General features: G+C 42.6%; 1 protein-coding gene across 1 annotated transcript in view; it reads right to left on the bottom strand.

Moving 5' to 3' along the window:
- VIT (vitrin) overlaps nt 1-23,928 on the bottom strand; it is a 44,760-nt gene that overhangs the window by 15,690 nt on the left and 5,142 nt on the right. Inside the window, exons 2-3 of the mRNA XM_023555274.2 lie at nt 20,081-20,146; nt 6,788-6,944 (exon numbers count right to left, since the gene is read on the bottom strand). Coding sequence (XP_023411042.2) covers nt 6,788-6,944; nt 20,081-20,146 — 223 coding nt within the window. The remainder of the gene's footprint in view (nt 1-6,787; nt 6,945-20,080; nt 20,147-23,928) is intronic.

Here is a 23,928-nt window from a genome sequence, read left to right on the forward strand (position 1 = left end):
TTTCATCACCCTTCGCAGAAACTCTGTACCCCTTAAGCAATAGCCCTCCATTTCCCCCGTCTGTCCTGGTAACCACTAACAAAAGTCTGTGCATTTCCTATTCTGGATATTTCATATAAGTGGGATCATACAATTAGTGTCCTTTTGTGTCTGCCTTATTTCACTCAGCATAATGTTTTCAAGATTGATCCATGTCGTAGTATGTATCAGACAGAACTTCAGTTCTCTTTATGGCTAAATACTAGTCCATTGTATTGATATACCACATTTTGTTTATACTTATCTGTTGGTAGACATTTGGGTTGTTTCCACATTTTGGCTATTGTGACTAGTGCTGCAACGAAGACTAGTGTCCGGGTTTTCTGTTTCGGTCCCTGCTTTCAAGTGTTTTGAGTATATACCTAGGAGTGGAATTGCTGGGTCGTGTGGTAATTCTATGTTTAATTTCTTTAGGAATCCTCACTAATTCTTTTAAGCAAAACAGTTCTCTTGACAATTTCCAATTTGGTTTTTTGATGTCACACAATGACTCCAGTTATTTCAAAGAATGGTATGAAAAATTTAAAAGCAAAGTATTTTTACTCCTTTTATTTGCAGCCAAGGAGGGAAGTGTAGAGCTAAATTAAACTCATTAAGAAGAGTCCTCCAAAGAATGGAAATTGCTTCTTTAGTTTTCAGCATTTTACAAGGTTTCACATACTGATATGATGTCTCCTGCAGAGATTTATCTACCTCTCTCTGTCTATGTTAGTCAGGGGCTCCTTTCTGGTTCTTAAATATCACATTCATCTTGTCATTTCATTACCCCAGAGCCTAAAATGGCTCCTTTGGGTCTCTGTAATTTATGGCCCAGGGGCTAAAAAAGTATCATCACCGTCCCCCTCCACCCCAGCAGGAATGAGAGTTGCTATTTCCTGTCCTCCCGCCTTCATGGTGAGTCAACAACCTTCAACACTCAACTTCCCAATGACCATGAAGGAAAGACAGTGATAATAAGAACTGACATATAAAACACTTAATTGCTTTGAAAATCATTCCCACAAAGAGTATTTCAAGGGATCCTCCCAGCAAATCTGAGTTGTAGGGTGGAAGAATCGCTGTCATTCCCATTTTGCAGAAACAGGCTTAGAGAGGTTGAGTGATTCACTCAAGATTTTGCAGCTAACAAATTGCAAGGCAGGGATTTGAACCCAGGTCCAACTGACCTTGAATCCTGGGTTTGTCCCACTCAGTCACAGATGCCATTCATGGTTCAAAACCATAGGCACCTCCAACACCAACTCCTCATCACTCGCTGGGGTCTTTACAACTTTGCCCTGTCTCCAACAGGGACTTTCCATAGTTGGGTCACCTGCACTTCTCTCCGCCGCAGTTAGCCTGGCTGTGCTCCCCTGACAAGCCACACTGTTCCACTCACCTATCTCTGCACGGGCTGCTCTTCACCTGGTTGCCCAGCTTCCACTCCTGCCTGACGAGGCCTGTGCTGCCTTCAAGGGCAGCTCAGGTTCCAACAGCTCTTTCCCACAGAGACTGACAGGTCTCTGCCATCTCCTTCTCTAACGCTAGAGAACCTGTTCACAAAGGAGACTCTGATTTTACTCCGTCCAGTACTATTTCCTAAAGGCTTCTTGAGTCAATTGTCTCCCAACTAGATGGGGGAATTTTCTCACAGAAAGGACAATAGGTTATGTTTTAGCATAAGAAGGCCTTCCAGTGGTGTGTGGGAGCTGCTCACAACAGCTGGCCAGGGTCAGTGGTTAAACTTTTAGAATTGTATAAGCAGTTGACTTCACATTGGCAGCTTAAAATTAGTTGAATATTTATACCACTGAAGTTGGCCAATCAGGACCCACTGCCCCTCCTTTTTGGAGAGTTGGTCATTAAACATTTATCAGCAGCACACCACTGGCCTAGGATGAACATTCTAATTAAAAAAATAATAAAATGACCCTAAGTTCCCTTTACTTATAATTAATGGGGAAAATGGAAGTAATTTTTCTTTTCCCCAGAGAAATTATTCTACCCTTGCATTGATACTCCCTTGTACTTGTAAACTTCACTTGTGAAAATGCTTGTGTATGTGTGTCTGTGTGTGTGTGCATGTGTGCACGTATGTGTGTGTGTGTTCACTCTTGTTTAAGAGTCATGGATGAGGCACTTAGCTGCCACTCAGAGTAGGGAAGGGTGGGACATGCTGAGCTTGCCTCAGGCTGCTTAAAGGGAATGGGGGACCCAGGGGAGTGTCAAGCTGGACTGGGCTGCTGGTACCCCTTGTGAGGGTTGCATAAGACTGAAAACCCATTACAACAGTAAAAAGATAGAAACAACCAAAGTGCCCATCAATTGATGAATGGATAAACAAATTATGGTATATTCACACAATGAAATACTACTCAATGATAAAGAACAATGAGGAATCCATGAAACATCTCATAACATGGAGGAACATGGAAGGCATTATGCTGAGTGAAATTAGTCACAAAAGGACAAATATTACATGAGACCACTATTATAAGAACTCAAGAAAAGGTTTAAACACAGAAGAAAACATTCTTTGATGGTTGTAAGTGTGGGGAGGGAGAGAGAGGGGCATTCATTAATTAGGTAGTAGACAAGAATTGTTTTAGGTAAAGGGAAGAACAACACACAATACAGGGAAGCCAGCACAACTGGACTAAACCAAAAGCTAAGAAGGTTCCTGAATACAACCAAACACTTTGAGGGACAGAGTAGCAGGGGTGGGGGGTGTGGGGACTATGGTTTCAGGGGACATCTGTGTCAAATGGCATAACAAAGCGTATTATGGAAACGTACTGCATCCCACTTTGGTAAGTGGCATCTGGGGTTTTAAAAGCTAGCAAAGTGGCCACCTAATATAAATCAATCGGTCTCAGCCTACCTGGAGCAAAGGAGAATGAAGAACGCCAAAGACATGAGGAAAATATGAGCCCAAGAGACAGAAAGGGCCACATAAGCCAGAGACTCCATCAGCCTGAGAACGGAAAAACTAGATGGTGCCTGGCTACCACCAATGACTGCCCTCACAGGGAACACAAAAGAAAACCCCTGGTGGAGCAGGAGAAAAGTGGGATGTAGATTTCAAATTCTAGTAAAAAACACCAGATGTAATGGTTTGACTGAGACTGGATGGACCCAAGAGGTCACAGTCCCAGGAGTCTCCGTTAACACCGAACTGAAACTGTTCCTGAAGTCAACTCTTCAGACAAAGATTAGACTGGACTATAAGACAAAAATGGTACTGGTGAGGAGCGTGCTTTTTAGCTCAGGTAGACTCTTGAGACTATGTGTGCAGCTTCTGTCTAGAGATATGATGAGAAGGCAGAGGGGGACAGGAGCTGGTCGAATGGACGGGGGAAATACAGTGTGGAGAGAAGTATGCTGTCACATTGTGGGGAGAGCAGCTGGGGTCACATAACAATGTGTATATAAGATTTTGTATGAGAGACTGACTTGAAACTGAGACTGAAACCCCAGACTTTGAAAAATGGATAGATGTAGAACCATTGTATTTCTGCGAGACTTTCCTGTTGGGGAAGAGAGTAAAACCTCATCTTGTGGGTGGATTGAACTGGAGGGGATGGATCTTTCCAGGCATCATCCTGGAGAAGGGCAGATCCTGGGTGAACTACAGGAGATGAAGTACGAGGGAGACCCTCCTGTGGAGCCCCGGTAGGTAAGAGATGCCAGAGGAGGGAGAGAGGCTGTGGTTCCATTCATCTGGCAGGTGAGTGCTCAGAGCCACAGTAATTTGGAGAATTCATGTAAATGTGATCTCATTTGTCCCTCACTCAGATGTAGGCAGTTCATTTATATCCTGACAGAGCAAAAGAAGTTCCATTCCTTTGCATTCCTCAGAGTGCCCTGTACCATGCTGAGCACGGCCTTGATCCTCACCTCTTACCTGACCAGGGTACCGGGGGACTGGGATGAGCAGAGGGTCAGTGTCTTTGCTCACAGAGAATGGACTGCCTACCACTAGACAGGTTTCCAATGGCTGTGGTTCTGAGGGAGGGTATCTAGTCAGAAATTACCTACAAGAGTGTGCTGTACAGAGAGAGACTTTTCATTGCCATCATCTCAGACAAAGCACCTCTCTCCCCGGCACTTGGTGCCACTTTAAATATAGGGACCAGTTTAGGACAACACTGAGCCAAAATATGATCCCTCAAATATGTTCATTGTCCCTTTGGTTTGGAAGAATCAAAGGAATCACCCATTATAAGACATCTGAGCATGGTATGTGGTATGAATATCAAATCCGTTAATCCATGTTAATCTAAATTTTTAAGCAAAGGATGCTCTCTCCAGTCCCCAGGTCTGACTGAGGGAGGTCCTGTCAGGGCAAGGACTGTAGGTCCCTCAGGTACTTTCTACTCATGTTTCTTGTCTCCCTCAGCATTTTAAACCCTGCCTTCTGAAAACAAGCCCTTTCTGTTTGTGAAAAACAAAACTGATAGCCTGCAAAATTCCTATCCGTTTTCCTTTAAGACTTCTCTATCTGCCCTCCCTGTGGACAGTGACACTTCTTTCCAGATAGCCTTTTCCACTACATCAGTCATGGGTTCAAGAAGTGACAATGACATTCAGTTGCTCAAGTAGCAAATCCTGTTTTTGAAACATTCAGACTCTTCTCTGCCCCTGTACCCTCGTCTCCGCTCATCCCACCAAGCTCCTCCACTTCCACACTGGGATGTGGAGTCCTGTCAATGCCCATCTTGTTTTCTCCCCAGGGATGTGTCCATCCATATAAAACCTTTCCCAGCTCTGACTGCTCCATATTCCACCCCCGCATCCTCACTTGGTACTCTAAGCAGTGCTGGGGATCCCCAGTTCTTATGTAAATGTGTTTCTTGGACTCTGGGCTGTAAGGCAGAACTCGAATTGTAATCCCAGTTGTGCAACAAACTAGGAATTTAATTTCCTTCCCTGTGCCTCAGTTCCTCGTCTAACCAATGGGGATGCTAATAGCAATAGGGTTGTGATGATGCTCGAAGGAGAGAATCACAGTGTGTAATTACTGTCATTATGATGAGATCTTTGGTAAGGTCAAATTTATTCATGTAGCTGTCTACTGCATAGGAAACACGGAAAGGCAAGGGAGAGCCAGCAAGTGCCAGAGGAAGCAAGTGCCAACCGTATCAGATCACAATTGGAAAAATACAGGTAACCTGAAGATGGGCTCAGCCTCTGCGGTGGATGTCAGTTTCTCCACTGTAGTGTGCACACACTGGAGAGTGCTGATGGTGTGGGTGGAACTGGATGGGTGTGCACATTGTGTATGCAAGGATGTGGGGTGACAGGCACATGTGTGTACAAGTATGTGGGAAAATGCATGCACGTGAGCACATGTGTGGAGGGCAGGCACATGTATTTGTGCACATGTGTGTCTTTGTGTAGATTTGGATACCTGTTTCCTTTTTGCTTGAAATTGATTTCAGGGTGAAAGCCAGATATTTTTATTCCATAGTCTGGAGTTAAGACAGCATTTACTCTCAAGTTTCCTTAATGTTCCGTTACTTATCTTTAATAGAGCTTTAGTAGTCCTGCTTCAATTGAAAAACCACTTAGCTCATCATCCCTCTGTGGTAGCGGGGAGAAGAGTGTGGTCAATAGAATCTTCTAGCAATTCTTAAAGCTTATTTTACACATAATTTTTTCGTACTTCTTTCTCCAAATTTCAGAGAGGCTACTGATATTAGTTTCTTTGAAAGGGACTGATATTTACATTTTCTTCCCTGTCACTGGCAGAGGTACAACTGAACAATCCACTGACCGGTATGCCGGGAAAGTAAAGGAAAAAAGCACCAGAAACCCGACTAATTCAGAAACTTTGTCTCGTATCCAGTAGCGAAGTGTTGACTTGGGAGCCACATCTCAAGGCAGTGCCGTGAAGTGGTTAGGGGCACAGGCTCTGGAGGAAACTGGACTTGGGTTCGAGCCGCCACTCTGATACTTTTTAATACTGTGGCTTTAGAAAAGTTATTCAACCTGTCTTCACCTTAAAATGTGGATGATAAAAGTAGCTACTACATATGGGAATTGCCGTGAGAATAAAAGAAAGATAACATAGGTGAAGTGCCTGGAACATAAATATTAGCCTTATAATCGAGGATATTAAGTAGACTTGCACTTCGCAGTGTTTTGACTCTGAGCCTAAACCAAAGAGACGTGAGGATTCTGTGAAGGTCACTTTCGCCTCTCTTCATTTAGGCAATGACTTAATCCAAAGCATGTCATGCCTCCTGCCCGCCTTCCTGGATTCCAAACCAGCAGCCGATCAAGTGGTTCCACCTGTCAGCCTCCTATTACTTTCCCTGTTCCCATTTGTCCCCACACCATTGCCATAGCTGTGACATTCCTTCCTCCAAACATATGGACCTTCCTTGGTTAAATCCTCCTCATTTCCTTGCTCAGCACATATAGAGAGAAGGAAAAAAAAAACAAAAAAAACAACATACTGAAGAACTTGGGTCTCCTTGTCATGACGGTAGAAGAATAGAATTCTCCCTCCCTCCCCATCAGGATGAACAGAGAAAAAAAAAGCAGCCCTATTTTCCATGGAGTGCTGTGAAAGAGGATCCAGGCCGTGCACAGCTTCTGGGTCATTCCATCAGGAATGGCGGGGGGCGGGGGGGTGGGTGGTCAGATAAAACACAGAATGCTCAGTTAAACATGTAAGTTTTTGTTTGCTAAGCTGGCAATCTTCCACCAGGAGCCGCCTGCCTGCACCCTAATTGTTGATATGAAGTAAGTCAGCGGTGCCCACCTGTGGACCGCAGCGCCACACACGCTGGAGTAGGATGCGTACACGTCAGTGCCGTACACATGGTATTTGGGGTCTTGGCATCCTGCTGGACATTGCACCATGAACTCAGGATTGATGATCTTTCCCGCTTTGACATCACAGTTGATCTGAGGCACAGCTGGGAATACAAAAGGAGATCAGAATTACACCTCGTGGGATCAGCTTATATATGGGGTGACTCTGCTAGGTCATAACTGTTCATTTACCTAATCTCTAAAAGCCAGAGTCTGGACTGACCTTGGGTCGCCTCCATATAATGAAAGCAAAGATGTAATTAGGACATTCCTCAAACCAAAAGAATAACAGTGGCCATCCATCGCATTTAACCTGCTGAGTGCAAGAGCAAAAGGCTGATTCCTGTGCTTATTTGGACACTCAATTATTTGAAGTAGAGAACTCTTGGAAAAGACCCACCTCCAGCAGCCAGAAATGTAATCTCGAGTCAATGGCAGAAGAGTAATGGTTTTTCAGCTCCTCTGTAGCTAGCCCAGGAAAAGAGAAAACTCTTAGGCCACCTTATAGGAGGAAGGACCCCAAACAAAACCCACTGCTGTCGAGTTGATTCCTACTCATAGCGACCCTATAGGACAGAGTGGAACTGCCGCATGGAGTTTCTAAGAAGCGCCTGGTGGATTTGAACTGACGACCTTCTGGTTAGCAGCTGTCATACTTAACTACTACGCCACCAGGGTTTCCGGAGGAGGGGCAGGTATTACAAAAACCAAAAAACGACAACAACAACAACAAAAACAAACCCATTGCTGTCAATTCCTACTTATAGTGACCCCACGCATTACAGAGTAACTCCATAGGATTTTCTTGGCTGTGTTCTTTACAGAAGCAGTTCACCAGCCCTTTCTTCTGCAGCACTGTTGGGTGGGTTCAAACCACCAACCTTCAGGGTAGTAGATGAGCACAAACTGCTTGTACCACCAAGGATCCTCAAAGGTGTTCCAAGAAGGGCTAATATGAGGAGCATGGGCCTTGGGGGCAGGAATGACCCTGACAAGGTCAGCCTGCTGCAGTGGGGACTGTGTGTTAGAGCATGGAGAGAGGATAATGGATTGGTAGGGCTGGGCCAGGTTAAGGAGGCTTGAGTGCTTGTGTTCTGTGGAGGATGGGAGGATGTAATGGAAGGCTTTGGACTGGGGAGATATATAATAAAAGTGATCCTTTGTCTTGGCCCTAGAGGGTCTAGATCTAGGGTCAAGGTGGGAGTCTGCCTCAATCCTTGATGAACACCTGTAAGCATCCAGGGGAAATTCTTTAGTTCTTTCCTCCCTCCTTTTTGGCTTTGTTACTGCTATTGCCAGACTAGCGCCATATAAAAACAAAGTCCTCTGGAGCTGAAACTTTCTCTCTCCCACTTGCTTGGGGAAAGGAGGGTAGTCGTGGTTCAGTGGTAGAACTCTCTCCTTTCATTCAGGAAACCTGGGTTCAATTCCCAGCCAACACACATCATGCACAGCTACTACCCGTCTGTCAGTGGAGACCTGCGTGTTGCTATGATGCTGAACAGGGTTCAGCAGTGCCTCTACCCATCGTGGGGATGGCACAAGACCATTTGCATGGGGTCACTATGAGTCAGCCAACAACACCAACATTCATACGATGAACGTGGTTTTCATGGCTGGGGAGAGGGTGGAGTAGATGAGCTACTGACAGTATCTAAAAGGGGTGTGTAAAAATTGAGTGGTGGTGTCAGAGGTCGTCTATCAACTTCACATAGTTAGGAAAGAGAATCAAGATCAGCATGAGCCCAAGGCTGATACCTGGGAGGTGGAAATCAAACATACCTCCACCCCCCAATCTTTTTACCAATTCTGACACCAGCTGTCCCTCCCACAGCACTCTGTACTTCCCTGGGGGTCTGACAATTTGTTGCAATGGCCACACAGAACTCACAGACAATATTCAATGGTTATGGGGTTTATTAGGGAGGTAACAAATTACAACTCAGGATCAGGATCAACAGGCTACAACTTGGGATCAGGATTGGGAAGCATGTAGGCAAAGTCCCCCTTCTTCAATGTAGGATGGCTTTCTCAGCTCCTCTCGGCTGTGCAGGGCTCCTCTCGGCCCCCTCCCTCAGCCCTAGGCCCTTGAACCCCACTCAGGCCTGGTCTCTGCCCTGCTTGGACAAGTGCTACAAAGCTCTCTAGCTATGCCAACAAGCCCTCAGAGACACCTCACTCTGCCAGGAAGCCTCCTGCCCAAAGGCCTTCAGCTCTATCACTCCGAGGGCTGGCATGCTCACTCTAGCCACATTGCTCTGTGGGCCAGGAAGCCCACCTCACCATCTTGCACTGGTCTCCTGGTTCTGCTGCCACCATTTTTCTGCTGCTGCTTCTCTTTATCTCATGCCATCTCCAATGTATGGCTCTCTGCCTCCTGGGTCCAGGAGGCTCTCGGTGCAGGGACCCTGGGTCCAAAGGACACACTCCACTCCTGGCTCTTCTTTCTTGATGGTAATGAGGTCTCCCTTTTTTGCCTCTGGGATGGATCATTTTAAGCATAGCAGGATGGCAAAGCTGACTAATTTCCTCGTTAGGGTTCCATACATCTTATTTGTATGGTCCCACCCCTGCAGGATTCCTTGTACTTTATTTGCATTATTAGCAAGCTGTCCTATCTCCTTGGTGGGCCACAAGCACCTTATCTGCATAGTCCCATCCAATCATTTCGTAGGAGTCACAAGATCGTGGTGAGAAAGGCCGTGTAAGAGTGAATTCATTGCATCACAGGGAGGGGCTATGTCTTCACTGCAAAGGTTTTCCCCTGAGATGACACCTTTCTTCTGGGAATGTGTTCAGTTTTGGGCCCTGTTCTTCAGAAGGGATTCTGAAACATGAGACGATCTGAAGAGAGTAGGCAGGCTCAGGTTCTGTTGTCAGGTGCTGGTCAGTCGGTTCCAAATCATACTGACACCGTGTTAAACATAACAAAACGCTGCCTGGCTCTGCACCATCCTCACAATTGTTGTTATGCTTGAGCCCATTGTTGCAGCCACTGTGTCAATTCATCTTACTGAGGGTCTTCTCACCGAATGTGAGGGATGGTTAGCAGAAAGGAATGTTTTGGCCATGAGAAGGCAAGAATTCTGAAGCAAGTGATAGTTGTCTTCACAAGTAGGACTTTTGTGTGTAATTACAGCAGACGGCTGAGCTGAATCTAAAGGATAGACTTAGTAGAGAGACAGATTTTGCCAGGAAGAACTTTCTAGCAATTGAAGTTGCCATTGAAAGAATGGCCTGCCTTGTGAAGCAGTGAATGGGCTCTTGGTAGAAGTACATAAGCAGAGGCTGAACAGTTGAAGAAGAGATTTCTCCATTGGGTGGGAGTTGAATCAAAGCCCCTCCCAGTGTTAAGATTCTGTGATTAGATACTCGGATTCTGAATCTCCGCCAGGCCACCCACCCTCTAACTGGGTTACTGAGATAAACTCAGAGTTGTTAATGGCTTCCAGCTGTAGCCAAAAAACAAAACAAAACAAAAATACTGTTTTTTTTTTTTTTTTTTAACCCTTATGAACTTAAATGGAGCAGAGTTGCATTTTATTCAGGCTGGAGGACGCACTGAAGTCAGGGTGCCCACTCCTTTCTTACCCCTTCCAGGCAGTCTGACACACAGGGCTCGGCCAGCATGGAAATCCTCCTCTGATCACAGGCTTAAACAATTCTAGGGCTATGTTAAGAAGAGGAACACTGTGCTCGTAACAGCTTTGTGGTTTCATTCCCCCTACCAAGGGTTGCCTCCTCACCAAAGTTATTTTCTTTTTACCTTTCATCCTTTTAAACTCTGATACTCAACTGCATTTTCTATTTTGAGTCTCAAGAGTGTTTTTTTTTTTTTAAAGGCAATTTTGGGGCTGAAAATGCCAGTGTCTTCTCCCCTTAAATTGGTTAATTGCTTAATCTTTGGGTAGAACTGAGGGTGTTCAGCTCTCCTCCCTCCCACAGATCACCTCTTTGCTCCCAAATGTACCTTCTCCCTTAGACACAGAGGGAAATGAAAGCATGCCTTCTTGGCTCTTAGTTCTTTGAAATAGGAGGAGACAAGCTCTGTGAACTGGAATTAAATTTTGATGTCACTTTGGCACCTTAAGATTTTTAATCTCCTGGCAGGCTAACCCTTTAGGAGTTGAGAAAGTGGGGCTGCATCTAGAAGCTGATTGAATGAGTATTGTACACCAATCAAACCTGCTGAGAGACCGCAGAGTGCACACAGTACGGGCAGTAGGATTTTCCATGAAATCATTGGTTCAGAAAGGACAAGGAGGAGTAATTATTTAGGAGCATTAAGTTTCTGTTTATGGTGATGGAAAATTTGCACAATATAATTGATGTAATTGGTGTCACTAAATTATACACGTGAAAAATGTTGAATTGGCAAATAAATAAAAGCAAAAACCAAGGGGAAAATGTCACATGGGAATATTTTGCCTCCTGCTAATCAACTCCTCCCCTTCTTCCTTTGAAGGCTTTTTTTTTTTTTTTTTTACAAAGGCCTAGGAAGTATCTTAAATAAGATCTGCTTCTTCTCCACCCAAGTGGATTAGCTCAACTGGTGGATTAACTCATTCATTCATCCCATATGGGAAAAAAAGAAGTCAAAAAGTATATCTCAAACACATGTATACTCATGCACTGTGGAAAAACAGGGTGTAGTGAAATAATGTGGCTGGAGGTCAAATATTTGTTCAATTGGTAGAGAAATAAAGCTGGAGAGAGTGAGCTAATCATAGTTTTCAGAGTAATTGCCAAAATAATTGGAAAGTATAAAGTCTACATCTAGCCTGCAGGAAGCATTTGCATCTTTCTGGCAGCTCTTCTTTGAGTATATTGAAACCGTGGTTTATTTCTTTACAATATTCTCTCAGTTATTTGGGAAGTAGTCTGTTTTCTTGTAACCTTCAAAGAATCTTCCATCCAAACTAAATGATTTATCTTTACATTTCCTCTGAATGCTTTAAGTACTGTAAGCACTCCAAAAAGTCAATAAAAATTGATCATTCTAACCTGCATTTTTGCCAGGATGAGAAAAATGCATTTATCTATATTCAATGGGAGGACAGAGAACTGGATGACAGAGGGTAACTTCTTTGTGATAAACGCAACTTTTGGGCTGTAAAAGATAACTTATTTTTTGTTACCTAATACACATTCTTCCACTGGATCCTTACAAAGCCCTGAAAGGCACTATTGCCCCCACTTTCCAGAGAGGTAAATGGATTTGCTCAAGTTCAGAGCTCTGTTCTGATGACTCCATTGTAAGCCACTTCTGATGTAAGTTGAATACTTTTTTTTTAGTTTTCATTATTATTGCTTTTTATTATCAGTTTCTTTATAAATCCGATCTTTGTCTTTGGGGTTGGAAACGTTATATATAAACTTACAGACATATTTTAAGACACTCATACATAAAATACACAAATCATAAATCTTTACTCTGACGGTGAAGAAGGTATGGACGACGCTGGCATGTGTCAGTTGCAGTAATAACTCCACTTGTGGAAGGTTCTGGATCACCTGGATTATCCCTGAGAACGGGGATGGTGTTTCTAGTCAGAAAACTAGTGAGTGTTGTTTGTATGGTCCTTTCCTTATTTTCTTCATATATTTTGCTGTACCATCTCACTGCTACCTGAACCTGCCTATTGACTTAACAAAGTGATCAGCGTTTGGGTCCATGTTTTCAAGCAACTGAAGCTACTGATTTAGTTTAGAAAAAACTTAAGCTAATGCGTCCACCGTAGATTTTTTTTTTTTACTTTTGTCCTTCTTCCTCATTATTTCTTTCTTTGTCAGCATTTCTTTCCTCTTCAAAATTCATTAAGTCCTGGACTGTCAATTTCCCTTCTTCGTGATCTATGAGCTGTTCCATATGAACAATAACAAGCTCTAAATTCAGCATTCTTGCCGTATGGATGCTTTTTCCACCGATCTCTTCCATCGTATTATCCTGATCAAAAGCTTGGACCATATTCACATAACTCAGCAATTTTTTCCCATATCCCCTGCATGCATTTTCCTGTAACTTTCTCCCAGGAAGATGCACTGTTCCAGATACACTGAACATCTGCAAGTGAACATGTAAGGATGATAACATTAGCAAATTATGCACTGCAGCATTGTATGAGTTCATATCACTGACCATAAGATGTGCCAAAACAAAGAACAAATATTCCTAAGTGCGGTTCGTCATAACTCCAATACGTTGTAAGTCAGGGACTACCTGTACTAGGTAACAGGCAAAATCAGGACCTGAACTCAGGCCCTCTGGCTCTAAACCCAAGCTTTTCCAGCTATACTTGGCTGTTTCTTTGTACAAGTAACTTCAAATATAAGAATTAGCACAAAGCCAATTTGTAGTATGAGGTGGAGGCCAAATATATCCCAGAAGTCCACACTCCATCTCTGCCACACTCCTTCCACTCAGTACTCTTCCTTTCCCTGTTTGGGTTTGGCAATTTGCGGCAATGTCTCACAGAACTCACATACTGTACTTACAGTTAAGTTGTGTTATGGATTGAATTGTGTCCCCCAAAAATGTGTGTCAACTTGGCGAGGCCGTGATTCCCAGTGTTGTGTGATTGTCCACCATTTTGTCATCTGATGTGATTTTCCTGTGTATTGTGAATCCTGTCTCTATGAAGTTAATGAGGCTGGATTAGAGGCAGTTTTGTTAATGAGGCAGGACTCAATCTACAATATGAGGTTCTGTTTTAAGTCAACCTCTTTTGAGATATAAAGGAGAGAAGCAAGCAGAGGCATGGGGACCTCATACCACCAAGAAACAAGAGCAGAAGAACAGCACGTCCTTTGGACCTGGGGCCCCTGCACTAAGAAGTTCCTTGATTGGGGAAGACTGATGACAAGGACCTTCCTCCAGAGCCGACAGACGAAGTCTTCGCCTGGAGCTGGCACCCTGAATTCAGGCTTCTAGCCTCCTAGACTGTGAGGGAATAAATTTCTCTTTGTTAAAGTCATCCATGTATGGTATTTCTGTTATAGCATCACTAGATAACTAAGACAAGAGGCTTATTAAGGGGTCAGGATCAACAGGCTACAACTCAGGATCTAGATCAGGAAACAAGTAGGCAAAGTCTCACTTCTTCAGTATAGAACTGCTCTCTCAGCTCCTCTGGGCCATGCAGGGCTCCTTTTGGCCCCCTGAAGACAGACTCCTCCTGGCCCTGCTGAATGTTGCCACCAGCTCTGTTTCTAGGCCCCTTCCAGGCCTCTTGTTGTCTTCATTGTTATAGCCCTTGGCTGGTGTTACATCTATTTTAAAATGTTGCTTGCCTCCTCTCTTTATCTCTGCTTCTTTCTGCTGCTTCTCTTCTGCTTCTTTCTGTCTGAAAAACCTCTGTGGGGCTGGCTGCATATATATACACAACTCTTTGTCAGTTTCAAGGTATGGTCCCTCCCAGTGGGGGCCACAAACTGTCGAATTCTCTCTCCTCATGCCATAGACACTTCATAGTAGGCTATAGTCACCTTATTTGCATAGTCTGTAGTCGCTTCATTTGCATGGGTGTATTGTCCAATCCCTGAAAGGTGCATACCAATCAACGGGCACGCTCTAGCCCAAGGCCAGACAAAAGTCAAGTTGTTTACAGCTTACCCAGGAAATGCCAGTAAACCTGGACAAAAGTAACAAAATCTCTGGGGTAGAAACTAGGGCAAAGGTAACTCCTCAGGGCTTAGGGGAGAAATCTCTCAAGCTGTTTTTCCAAAGAACCAAGGCAAAAGTCTACATAAAGGAACCTGTTTCGCCACACTTTTCTACAAGTGACGATATGGAGTTAAATTGCTGCTTTCCTACTCTAATTCTATAGGCGTTTCTGAACTCATAGACAGCTGACACAACTGCCAGTGGGTAAATGCTGGATACCTGTGACAAATGGGTTGTGTATATGAATGAGAGAGTGTGTGTGTGTATGTGTGCATTTACCCCAGATTCCTGCAAGACAACTTATCTGGTATAATTTTCCTTACATTGCCTTCCTGTTACTTCTGAGAATTGCCATGATAGCGTTTACACAACTGAAAACCTGCAACGCAGAGAGAATATGCCTTTCTCCTTACCCACACATAAGAAGGAGGGGTAGAAAGTCTTTTTCCTTTTTTGTGGTCTGAGAAAGGACACACAGTCCAATCTGTATGGAGAAGATACTGAGGTTGGCACCAGGCACAGGCAAGCAAACCCCGGGGATTACTTACAAGTTGCTACAGCTAACGATGTGTGAATTTACCCAAGAAGCTTACCAAAGTCCTACAACCACAGAGTTGGATTTCTCTTTGTCAGTTCCCAACGTACTAAGTAACTAAGTCTGGGAACAATCACCTCTTCATGCCTACAGCAGCGCCTCTGGGAATCATCCATCCTTTCAGGGATGATTGCAAAATCTTTCCATGCCTTACAAGGTATTAAGGTTAATTTATTGAAGAGAACTATGTGAATGAAAGGTTGCACATTTCACCCCAAGTTAAATCTATTTCCACAGAAATAAATGTAATGTTTTAGAATGTAGCTTCACTGCCCTTGGAGAGTATCTTGCTGTTGTTTATCTCACTGATTGTTGTCATTGCCATGAAAATCTCCCACTCCGAAAACAGTCAGGGCTCCGTACTCTAGCCAATGACAAGAACCAAGCTTCTCAGTCTAGCACTGCGTGGTCCTAATCCACCTTTCAGCTCCAGCTCCCTTGACTCCTCAACACTTAAGCCAACCAAGCCACTCCTTGTTTCCTGACCTCCCCCTCTACTTGTTCCCCATGATATCTGGGCTCTGCTGACCTAGAAAGCCCTCCCACCTATCTCTACCTGTATAACTCTACTTATTTTTAATGCCTCATATTAAAGGCTGTTTCTTGAAACTGGTATGAATCCTATCGTAGACTCCTTGTTTTTCTTATGTAGCATTTATTTACCACATTTGCTTTGTTTTATAATCTTTTTTGTTGTCCATTCATCTGTCCATCCACTCACCCATGCACCCACCTACCCATCCACCCATCCATCCAACAATTACCTATTAAAATCTAATTATGTCCTCATGGGGCTTTTGGTCTAGCTAGGAAGACAGGCTGTATGAAAAAGCTCTAATAACGATATACGGTAAGCCTTGATAGAGGAAGTACAGTGCATACAGGGGTCACCTAAACTAGATTTGTATAGGCCTGTGTTGGGGAGGGGGGTTGAGTCCAGAAAGGTTTTCCTTTGCATACTTTTATTTTATCTCATATGACATTGGAAGCTCACTGAAGTCAAAGACTTTGCAGAACAGGCAGCCAGTTGTATGGAGTCCCTGGGTGGTGCAAAAGGTTAATGAGCTTGGAAAGATGGAAATTTTGAGTCCACCCACCCAGAGGTTCCTTGGAAAAGAGGCCTGGGATCTACTTCCAAAAAATCAGCCATTGAAAGCCCTATGAACTACTGTTCAACTCTGACACACATGGGATAACCATGAGTTGGAATTGACTCAACGGCTGCTGCTCAATGTGTTGTATGGAGTTAATCATTGAGGTTTTCATCTGTGTAACACTATCTTACCTGACACCACTTTGGGCTAAGTTCATTCCTTCTAGGGCTCTTCTGGGGCTCCTTTACATGTAGAAAAGCTATTGAGGAGATTTTAAAGCTTAAAAGCTTTTCTTTCTCTAGCACAGACACTCTGCCAGGCGGGGATTTTTCTAGAGTCTTTGGCGGACGTAATTTATGTGGAAATGTACGATGTGTTTATTACAACTTGGACTGAAAGGCTCATGAATTGAAGTGTAGACCTTTTTTGGATATGTAGCCTTCGTGGCCACAAATAAATAAAGTTAATCTTTAAAATCCATAGGTGTCATGATTGCCGTAGGAAAAGTGTAATGCATACACCTAAACCCTTTAGTTGTTATTTGTAGCCTTAAACAATCAAGAAAAATGCAATCGCATTTCGGTCATTTGTTAGAAACTGCTTGAGTAGTTTGTGTTGACTGAGCCTGCCATGACTGTGATTCTAGGTAAGGCTAGATCTATGGCTCTAAAACATACCAGACGAATGAGCACCTTGGAAAAGTTACCTTTAATAATAAAGTGGTAACACGTTCATCTTGTGCAGTAAGGTAAACTTTACCTTGGACTATACAGAAGATTAATTTATGAAGATATTAACTTATTTTTATTCTCATTGTATTTTTTCCCCCTTTACTAGTCTAAAAAGGTACCTGGCTTTCATGTTCTTCTACCTCTTGAGCCTAAGGTTGCAGGAGAGAGGACAAAAGTTGCCTGAAGACAACATTCCCTCCAAGCTTTGGGAGTCAGACTTTCCAAATCCCCTTGTTTGAGGGATTAGACTATGACCACAATAAAACAAAAAACAAACCCATTGCCATTGAGTTGATTCTGACTCATGGAGATCCCATGTGTTACAGAGTAGAACTGTGCTGTCAAGGGTTTTCCTGGCTATAATATTTACAGAAGCAGATCACCAGGCCTCTTTTCTGTAGCACTGCTGGGTGGGTTTGAACCACCAACCTTTTGTTAGTAGTTGAGCGCAAACCATTTGCACTACTGAGGGACCTCTAGGCTAGGTCAACCAGAGATTAACTAAGGTTATGTCTCTGGCCAACCCCTTTTTAGCTTTCAGATACCAGTTTAGGGAATGTCACTTTCTCCAGGGAGGGCTCTCAGATACACAGCTTCTTCTCCTTGCTCTTAGAGTACCTTTAGCTCCCCCTGGCCTAAAAAAAAAAAATTAAAAATACATACTACATTATATTTGTCTTTCTTCGCTTCTAGAGTGTGAGCTCTGTGAGGGAAAAGATGGAGTCTCAGTTGCTGTTGTATCCTAGTGCCTAATACAGTGCCTGATATTTGGCGAGAACCCGATGTTTTTTGTTGTTGTAGGTGCTGTTGAATTGGTTCTGACTCAAAGCGATCCTACGCACAACAGAAAGAAGCATTGCCCAGTCCTACACCATCCTCAGAATTGTTGCTATGTTTGAGTCCATTGTTGCAGCCACTGTGTCAATCCATGTTCTTGAGGGTCTACCTCTCTTTGGCTGACCCTCTACTTTACCAAGCGTGATGTCCTTCTCCAGGGACTGATCCCTCCTGATAACATGTCCGAAATACATGAGATGTAGCCTCACCATCCTAGCTTTTAAGGAGCTTTCTGGCTGTACTTCTTCCAGGACAGATTTGTTCATTCTTCTGACAGTCCATGGTATATTCAACATTCCTCGCCAACACCATAATTCAAAGGCACCAATTCTTTGTTCTTCCTTATTCATGTCCAGCTTTTTCATGCATAGAGGTGATGGAAAATATCATGGATTTTGTCAGGTACACCTCAGTCCTGAAAGTGATATTCTTACCTTTTAACACTTTAAAGAGGTCTTTTTCAGCAGAATGCAATGTGCCATTTTATTTCTTGACTGCTGTTTCCATGGGCATTGATTGTAGACCCAAGTAAAAGGAAATCCTTGACAAATTCAATATTTCCTCCATTTATCCTGATGTAGCACCCAATAAATATCACCAAATGAATGAATGATGTGCTTCCCTTGCCATCAGTAACCTACCCCAGCAGCTGACAACACTGAATAGAAAAAATGAAAATTATTTTGGCCTCAAGCTATAGACTGTGATTTGGAAATACTCCTGAGGTCAAGAATCAGATATTGCCATGGTTTGGGAATATCCAATTCCTTCATTGCATCTTTTTTTCCTTATTTAATGACTGTGCCGGAGTTTTTAATTAGAGAAAAGGCTTCTTTCATCTACTGATTCAAATGTGCTGCATCACTAGGCAGATTTGGAGGATAAAGTCAGAATTTAGCATATCGGAAACTCAATCCGTTTGAGATCTCACAAAGAGGCTTGCTCTTGGGTCATTTAGCACAGGCTTTCATAGTCATTGAAAACTGTTGTCATGGTAATCATGGAGCCTTTCATGCTTTTTGTATATGAGTTAATGAAGATACCGGAAACAGCCCAAGGGAATTCATACTTGTTTGTGCATTTGTCTCCATATTAATCCAATCACTGTTTTGAACACACGTCTGCCCCAGGTCCAGTCCTCTTGGCTCTTGGTCCTGACAGGAATAAATAAACAACCGACTCTTTTTTTAGTATTTCAGGCTAGGAGGCTGTGGCTGTCTGCCCTTTTGGTTTCATTTCAACAGGAAATTCCACAAATAGGTTTTAAAGGAACAGAAGAAAAAAGGGTGGTATATGAAGCAAATTTCTTTTATTTCAAATTGTTAATGTTGCTGATTTCAAGGCACTTAAATTTAATGCCTATAAAGAAAGTTTCAGTTGTGAAGAGCATAGAATACTGACTATATCTAGAGTTTGTCTTTTCTGGCCTTTTATAAATACACCTTAACTCAAGCCTCCTTCAAGCTTAAAAATCTATGTCTCCCAATATCTGTTCTTCCCTCCTTCCTTAGTAACAGGACCCCTTATTTTTAACTAGGCACATGGCTGCTTGAAATCAAGACATTTTCCCTTACTATTGGCACAAGTGGTGTTTTCAACTTTCTGAAGTATCTTTAAAGGGGGCTGGTATGTGGCCTTCTTCATCCCTTCCTGGAGTGAAGGGATATGGACATAATGGATGGAACTGGGGCAGCCATTTTAGACAATGAATTGGGAGCCATGTTGAGAATGGCAGAACGATGAGACAGGAGGAGTCTGGGTCCCAGAAGATTGTGCAGCTTCCATAAAATCCCAGACTGACAATATTTACGGAAGAGAGAAATAAACTTCTATCTATTTTAAGTGACTGGTATTTTAGATTTTCTATTATCCAATCTTAACTGGTGCACTGCCCAAAAATGAAAGTTATTTTTCTACTGACTGGGTATGAAATCTCATGGGCTTTTCTGGGGAGGCTTGCTGGATCTTTGTATGAGCCAGACCAAATTTTCTGGTATGGGGAATCGAGACAGCATTTCAATAGCGGGAAAATGTCTACTTAAGTTAGCCTCAGGCACATAGTATCTCTGGTCTTTGTATGTGCACTTTGTGATTTTCCAGTGCCATGGGACTAAATACCTTTTACCCTAATATCGGACTCCTTCTTTCTGGATTGAGGTTGGAAATATATAAAATTCATCACTGATTAGTTTGAATGAAAGTAATTGAGATAAAGACCAAAAAAAAAAAAAAAACCTTCCAAATTATCTAAAACAAGCATATTGACCTTCCACATTGGAGACACAAGCCTATGCTAAAGAGGAGTTGCAATTTTACTTACCGAACTTGGGCCTTTTAATCTTCTTTGTAATTTCTTTATTTGAATGTATTCCAGTCACCAGAAAAACTACATGAAGGAAATACAAAAAAATCTAATCAATATTATTTCACCTGAACACTTTCTTTTGACCATTGTTTTTGCTTTAATCACACATTAAACCATTCTCATTGAGATAATTTTCCCTTATATTAAGGTTGGGGAAATAAGATGTATAGTTTGTATGCATTTGTTAACCTCCGCTGAAAGTTCCTTTCCAAAATACCTCTTGGACACCTACCCTTTGCTTCGCTGTTTTTAAATTTCACCATACCAACCCTACAGGCTCTTCTTCCCAAAGAAGAGAATGAAGGCCTGGAGAAGGCTTCTAATCTGCCTGGTCCCAGGAATGAAGGATAGAGGTAGCACACAGGCCCCTCCTGTGCTCATCCCACTGTCGCATAGTGAGTTTCCAAACGACCAGCGTAGAGGATTGTGTGTGTGCATGTGTATGCGTGCATAAGTGTGTGTGTGCAAGTATGACCGAGGAAAGGCTGAATGGAGGGGAAATGTAAAAAAGCTCAGAAGAGAGGCTGTTTGGGAAGAAAAGGGAAGGAGATAAGGTAGGAGAGAAGAGGGAGAGACTCATCATGGGGTCTGAGGTGTGAGTCTGAGGGCCCTGGTGTCCACTGTAGCAGCCCTTGGTTCTGTGCCCCATGGAGGCCGACTACAGGTGGCTGGGCTCCCTCCTCAGAAACAAGAGCAGAGCCTTAGATGGCATTTAGACACTACTGTCCTCAGGAAGGAAACCCTGGTGGCGTAGTGGTTAAGTGCTACTGCTGCTAATCAAAGGGTCAGCAGTTCGAATCTCCCAGGTGCTCTTTGGAAACTCTATGGGGCAGTTCTACTGTGTCCTATCGGGTTGCTATGAGTTGCAATCGACTCAGTGGCACTGGGTTTGGTTTGTTTTTGGTCCTCAGGAAGCATAAAGGTTGGGGAAGGAAGGGAAATTCTTTATCCTTTCAATTCATAGTCACATGACCAGTTTACTTCCAAGCAGGTAAGATGAAACTGAGCCCTGTGTTTTTGAAAAATAGTGACTTATTTTTTCTTATTACTAAAATAATATATTTTCCTGTTAAGCCTTGGGTTAAAAAAGAATAATGCTGACTTATTTTTCCTTATTACCAAGGTAATACATGTTCCGAGTAGGAAATGTAAAAAACTCAAAACAGTACAGAAAATATGGTGATCACAGAAGTAGAATAGTTTCCAGTCTTTTTCTATGTGTATGCATACTTACATGGGTAAATTTAAACAAACATTTGATCATACTCATACTGTTCACAATATTTTATAACTTATTCTGCTTAAGGATATAGACCAATATGTTTTCCTTGTTGTTAAATGTTCTTTCCACAATCATTTTAACTGCCTGCTGGATTTGCATAATTTAGCCTATCCTTGATGAATAGACTTCTTATTATAAATAGCACAGGTCCATTATTATTTTCTTTTTTAATTTTTATTGTGCTTTAAGTGAAAGTTTACAAATCGAGTCAGTCTCTCACACAAAAATTTATATACACCTTGCTATATTCTCCTAATTGCTCTCCCCCTAATGAGACAGTGCATTGCTTCCCTCCACTGTGTATCTTTGTGTCCATTTGGCCAGCTTCTGACCCCCTCTGCCCTCTCATCTTCCCTCCAGACAGGAGCTGCCCACATAGTCTCATGTGTCTACTTGATCCAAGAAGCTCACTCTTCACCAGTATCATTTTCTGTCTCATAGTCCAGTCTGATCCCTGTCTGATGAGCTGGCTTTGGGAATGGTTCCTGTCTTGGGCTAACAGAAGGTCTGGGGACCATGACCTCCGGGGTCCTTCTAGTCTCAGTCAGAACATTAAGTCTGGTCTTTTTACAAGAATTTGGGGTCTGCATCCCACTGCTCTCCTGCTCCCTCAGGGGTTCTCTGCTGTGTTCCCTGTTAGGGCAGTCATCGGTTGTAGCTGGGCACCATCTAGTTCTTCTGGTCTCAGGCTGATGTAGTGGCTGGTTTATGTTTTTTTTTTTTTTTATTAATTTTGTTTTGTATATTATGTTTATTATTTTCTTAAATAAATTTCCAAATAAAATTTCTTGTCTGAAAGCTATGGCCACTTTAAATTTTCATACATATTGTGAAAATCTGTCATAGTAATTTTAAAACCAATTTATACTTCTACTATTATTACGCAAAGGAGTCCCTGGATGGCTCAAACTATTTGGACTTGGTTACCAATCGATTGACACAGTGGCTGCAACAATGGGTTCAAGCATAAGAGGAATTGTGAGGATGGAACAGGACCAGGCAGTGTTTCGTTCTGTAGTACATAGGGTTGCTGTGAATCGGAACCAACTCAACGGCATCTAACAACAACAACCAACCGAAAAGGTCATGGTTCAAACCCATCCAATGTCTCTGCATAAGAAAGTCCTGATGATCTGTTTCTGTAAAGATTTAATTTCAGGAAAGCCCTATGGAGTTCAGTTCTACTTTGTAACACGTGGATGGGATCAACACTCTGTAACACAAGGGGTCATGATGAGTCAAAATCCACTCTGTGACAATGGGTTTGGTTTTATTTATTTTTTGGTAGTAACGTATGAAAATGCTCACTTCTCTGTATCTGTACTAATTCTTCTTGTGGACAGAAAAGCACAGTTTTTCCTTTTAAGAGGCTAGTGAATTCTCTGTTCTTCTTTCTTCCTCTCTGGGCCTTCTCCCAGCTCACCCACCCAAAGGTGGTGCCACTCTACTGGCTTCCATTTTAGCCACTTTTCTGAGAAACTCACTTTCTGGATGGTGTTGGTGCTCTGGAGATGAACATGGGGAAAAAGAACATTCAAAATAGACATTTTACCCCCTAGGTTACGTGTTTGTTTTAAGAGAAAACAGATGCTTGATTTAGGTATAAATGGACTTAGTACAAATAAAATAAAAATTTTCAACGGGTTTTGAAGGAAAAAGTGGCAATATCACAGCGTTAAGACAAAGTGTTATTTATCTTTTGATTATCGAGCTAATCTGTGCCAATGATGCAGCCCCTGAATTATCCTCCATTTTGACTATTAGCATTCATGGAGGTCTGGCCAGTTGACACTCATGTCCCGCAAGACCAGAAACATGAAGGAGAACTGAGTGAGAAGCAAAAGCCCAGCCAAGTAGAATGAAGGCAGGTATTTTTTAGGTTTTATTTACCTCTGGGGCTTGGGTAGGTGTGAGTGTCCTGGAGGTCCAATTTTTATAGTAGTTTCTGTGTCATCAAACTCTGTGCAAAGGCCACATATTTATTTTATGCACAAAAATAAATATCTAGAATCCTAGCATATTTTTACAAGTACTAAATAAATATCTAGAAAAAAATTAAGCAAGTTAAGTAGAGAGACTAGGTAAAATAGTGATAAATTTTGATATCAATTCTTGTGGAAAACCAAACACTGCCCTCCTGCACCTACGTTTCTGTGGCAAGTGGTTTACAACTCTCAGCACTGTTAGGATGGGCTGCTCAGTGCTCACTTGCAAGTACAAAGGGCAGACAAATATGAAAACCAGTCCCTTCTGCAGGTTCCTAAGCCCAGGAGTGTCTAGAAGCCTTGAGGAAATTGAATCTAGAATCCAAAGTTCCAAGGTGATGTGATTTACTCACTCGGCAGTAATGTTTCTCAAATCTTTTCAAATACAATGCTCCAGTTTTGATTAACATGAAAAGTTTACACCCTTCTTCAGTAGAGCTTGAAATTTCAAAACACTTTAAATGTTAAAACTGCTTTCTCAAATAAAAAAATTCACCCTACTCCCCTCTCTCTATTTCTTTTCTTGGGGTTTCAAT

This window comes from Loxodonta africana, chromosome 26, assembly GCF_030014295.1.
Source record: "Loxodonta africana isolate mLoxAfr1 chromosome 26, mLoxAfr1.hap2, whole genome shotgun sequence".
NCBI classification, from domain to species: domain Eukaryota; kingdom Metazoa; phylum Chordata; class Mammalia; order Proboscidea; family Elephantidae; genus Loxodonta; species Loxodonta africana.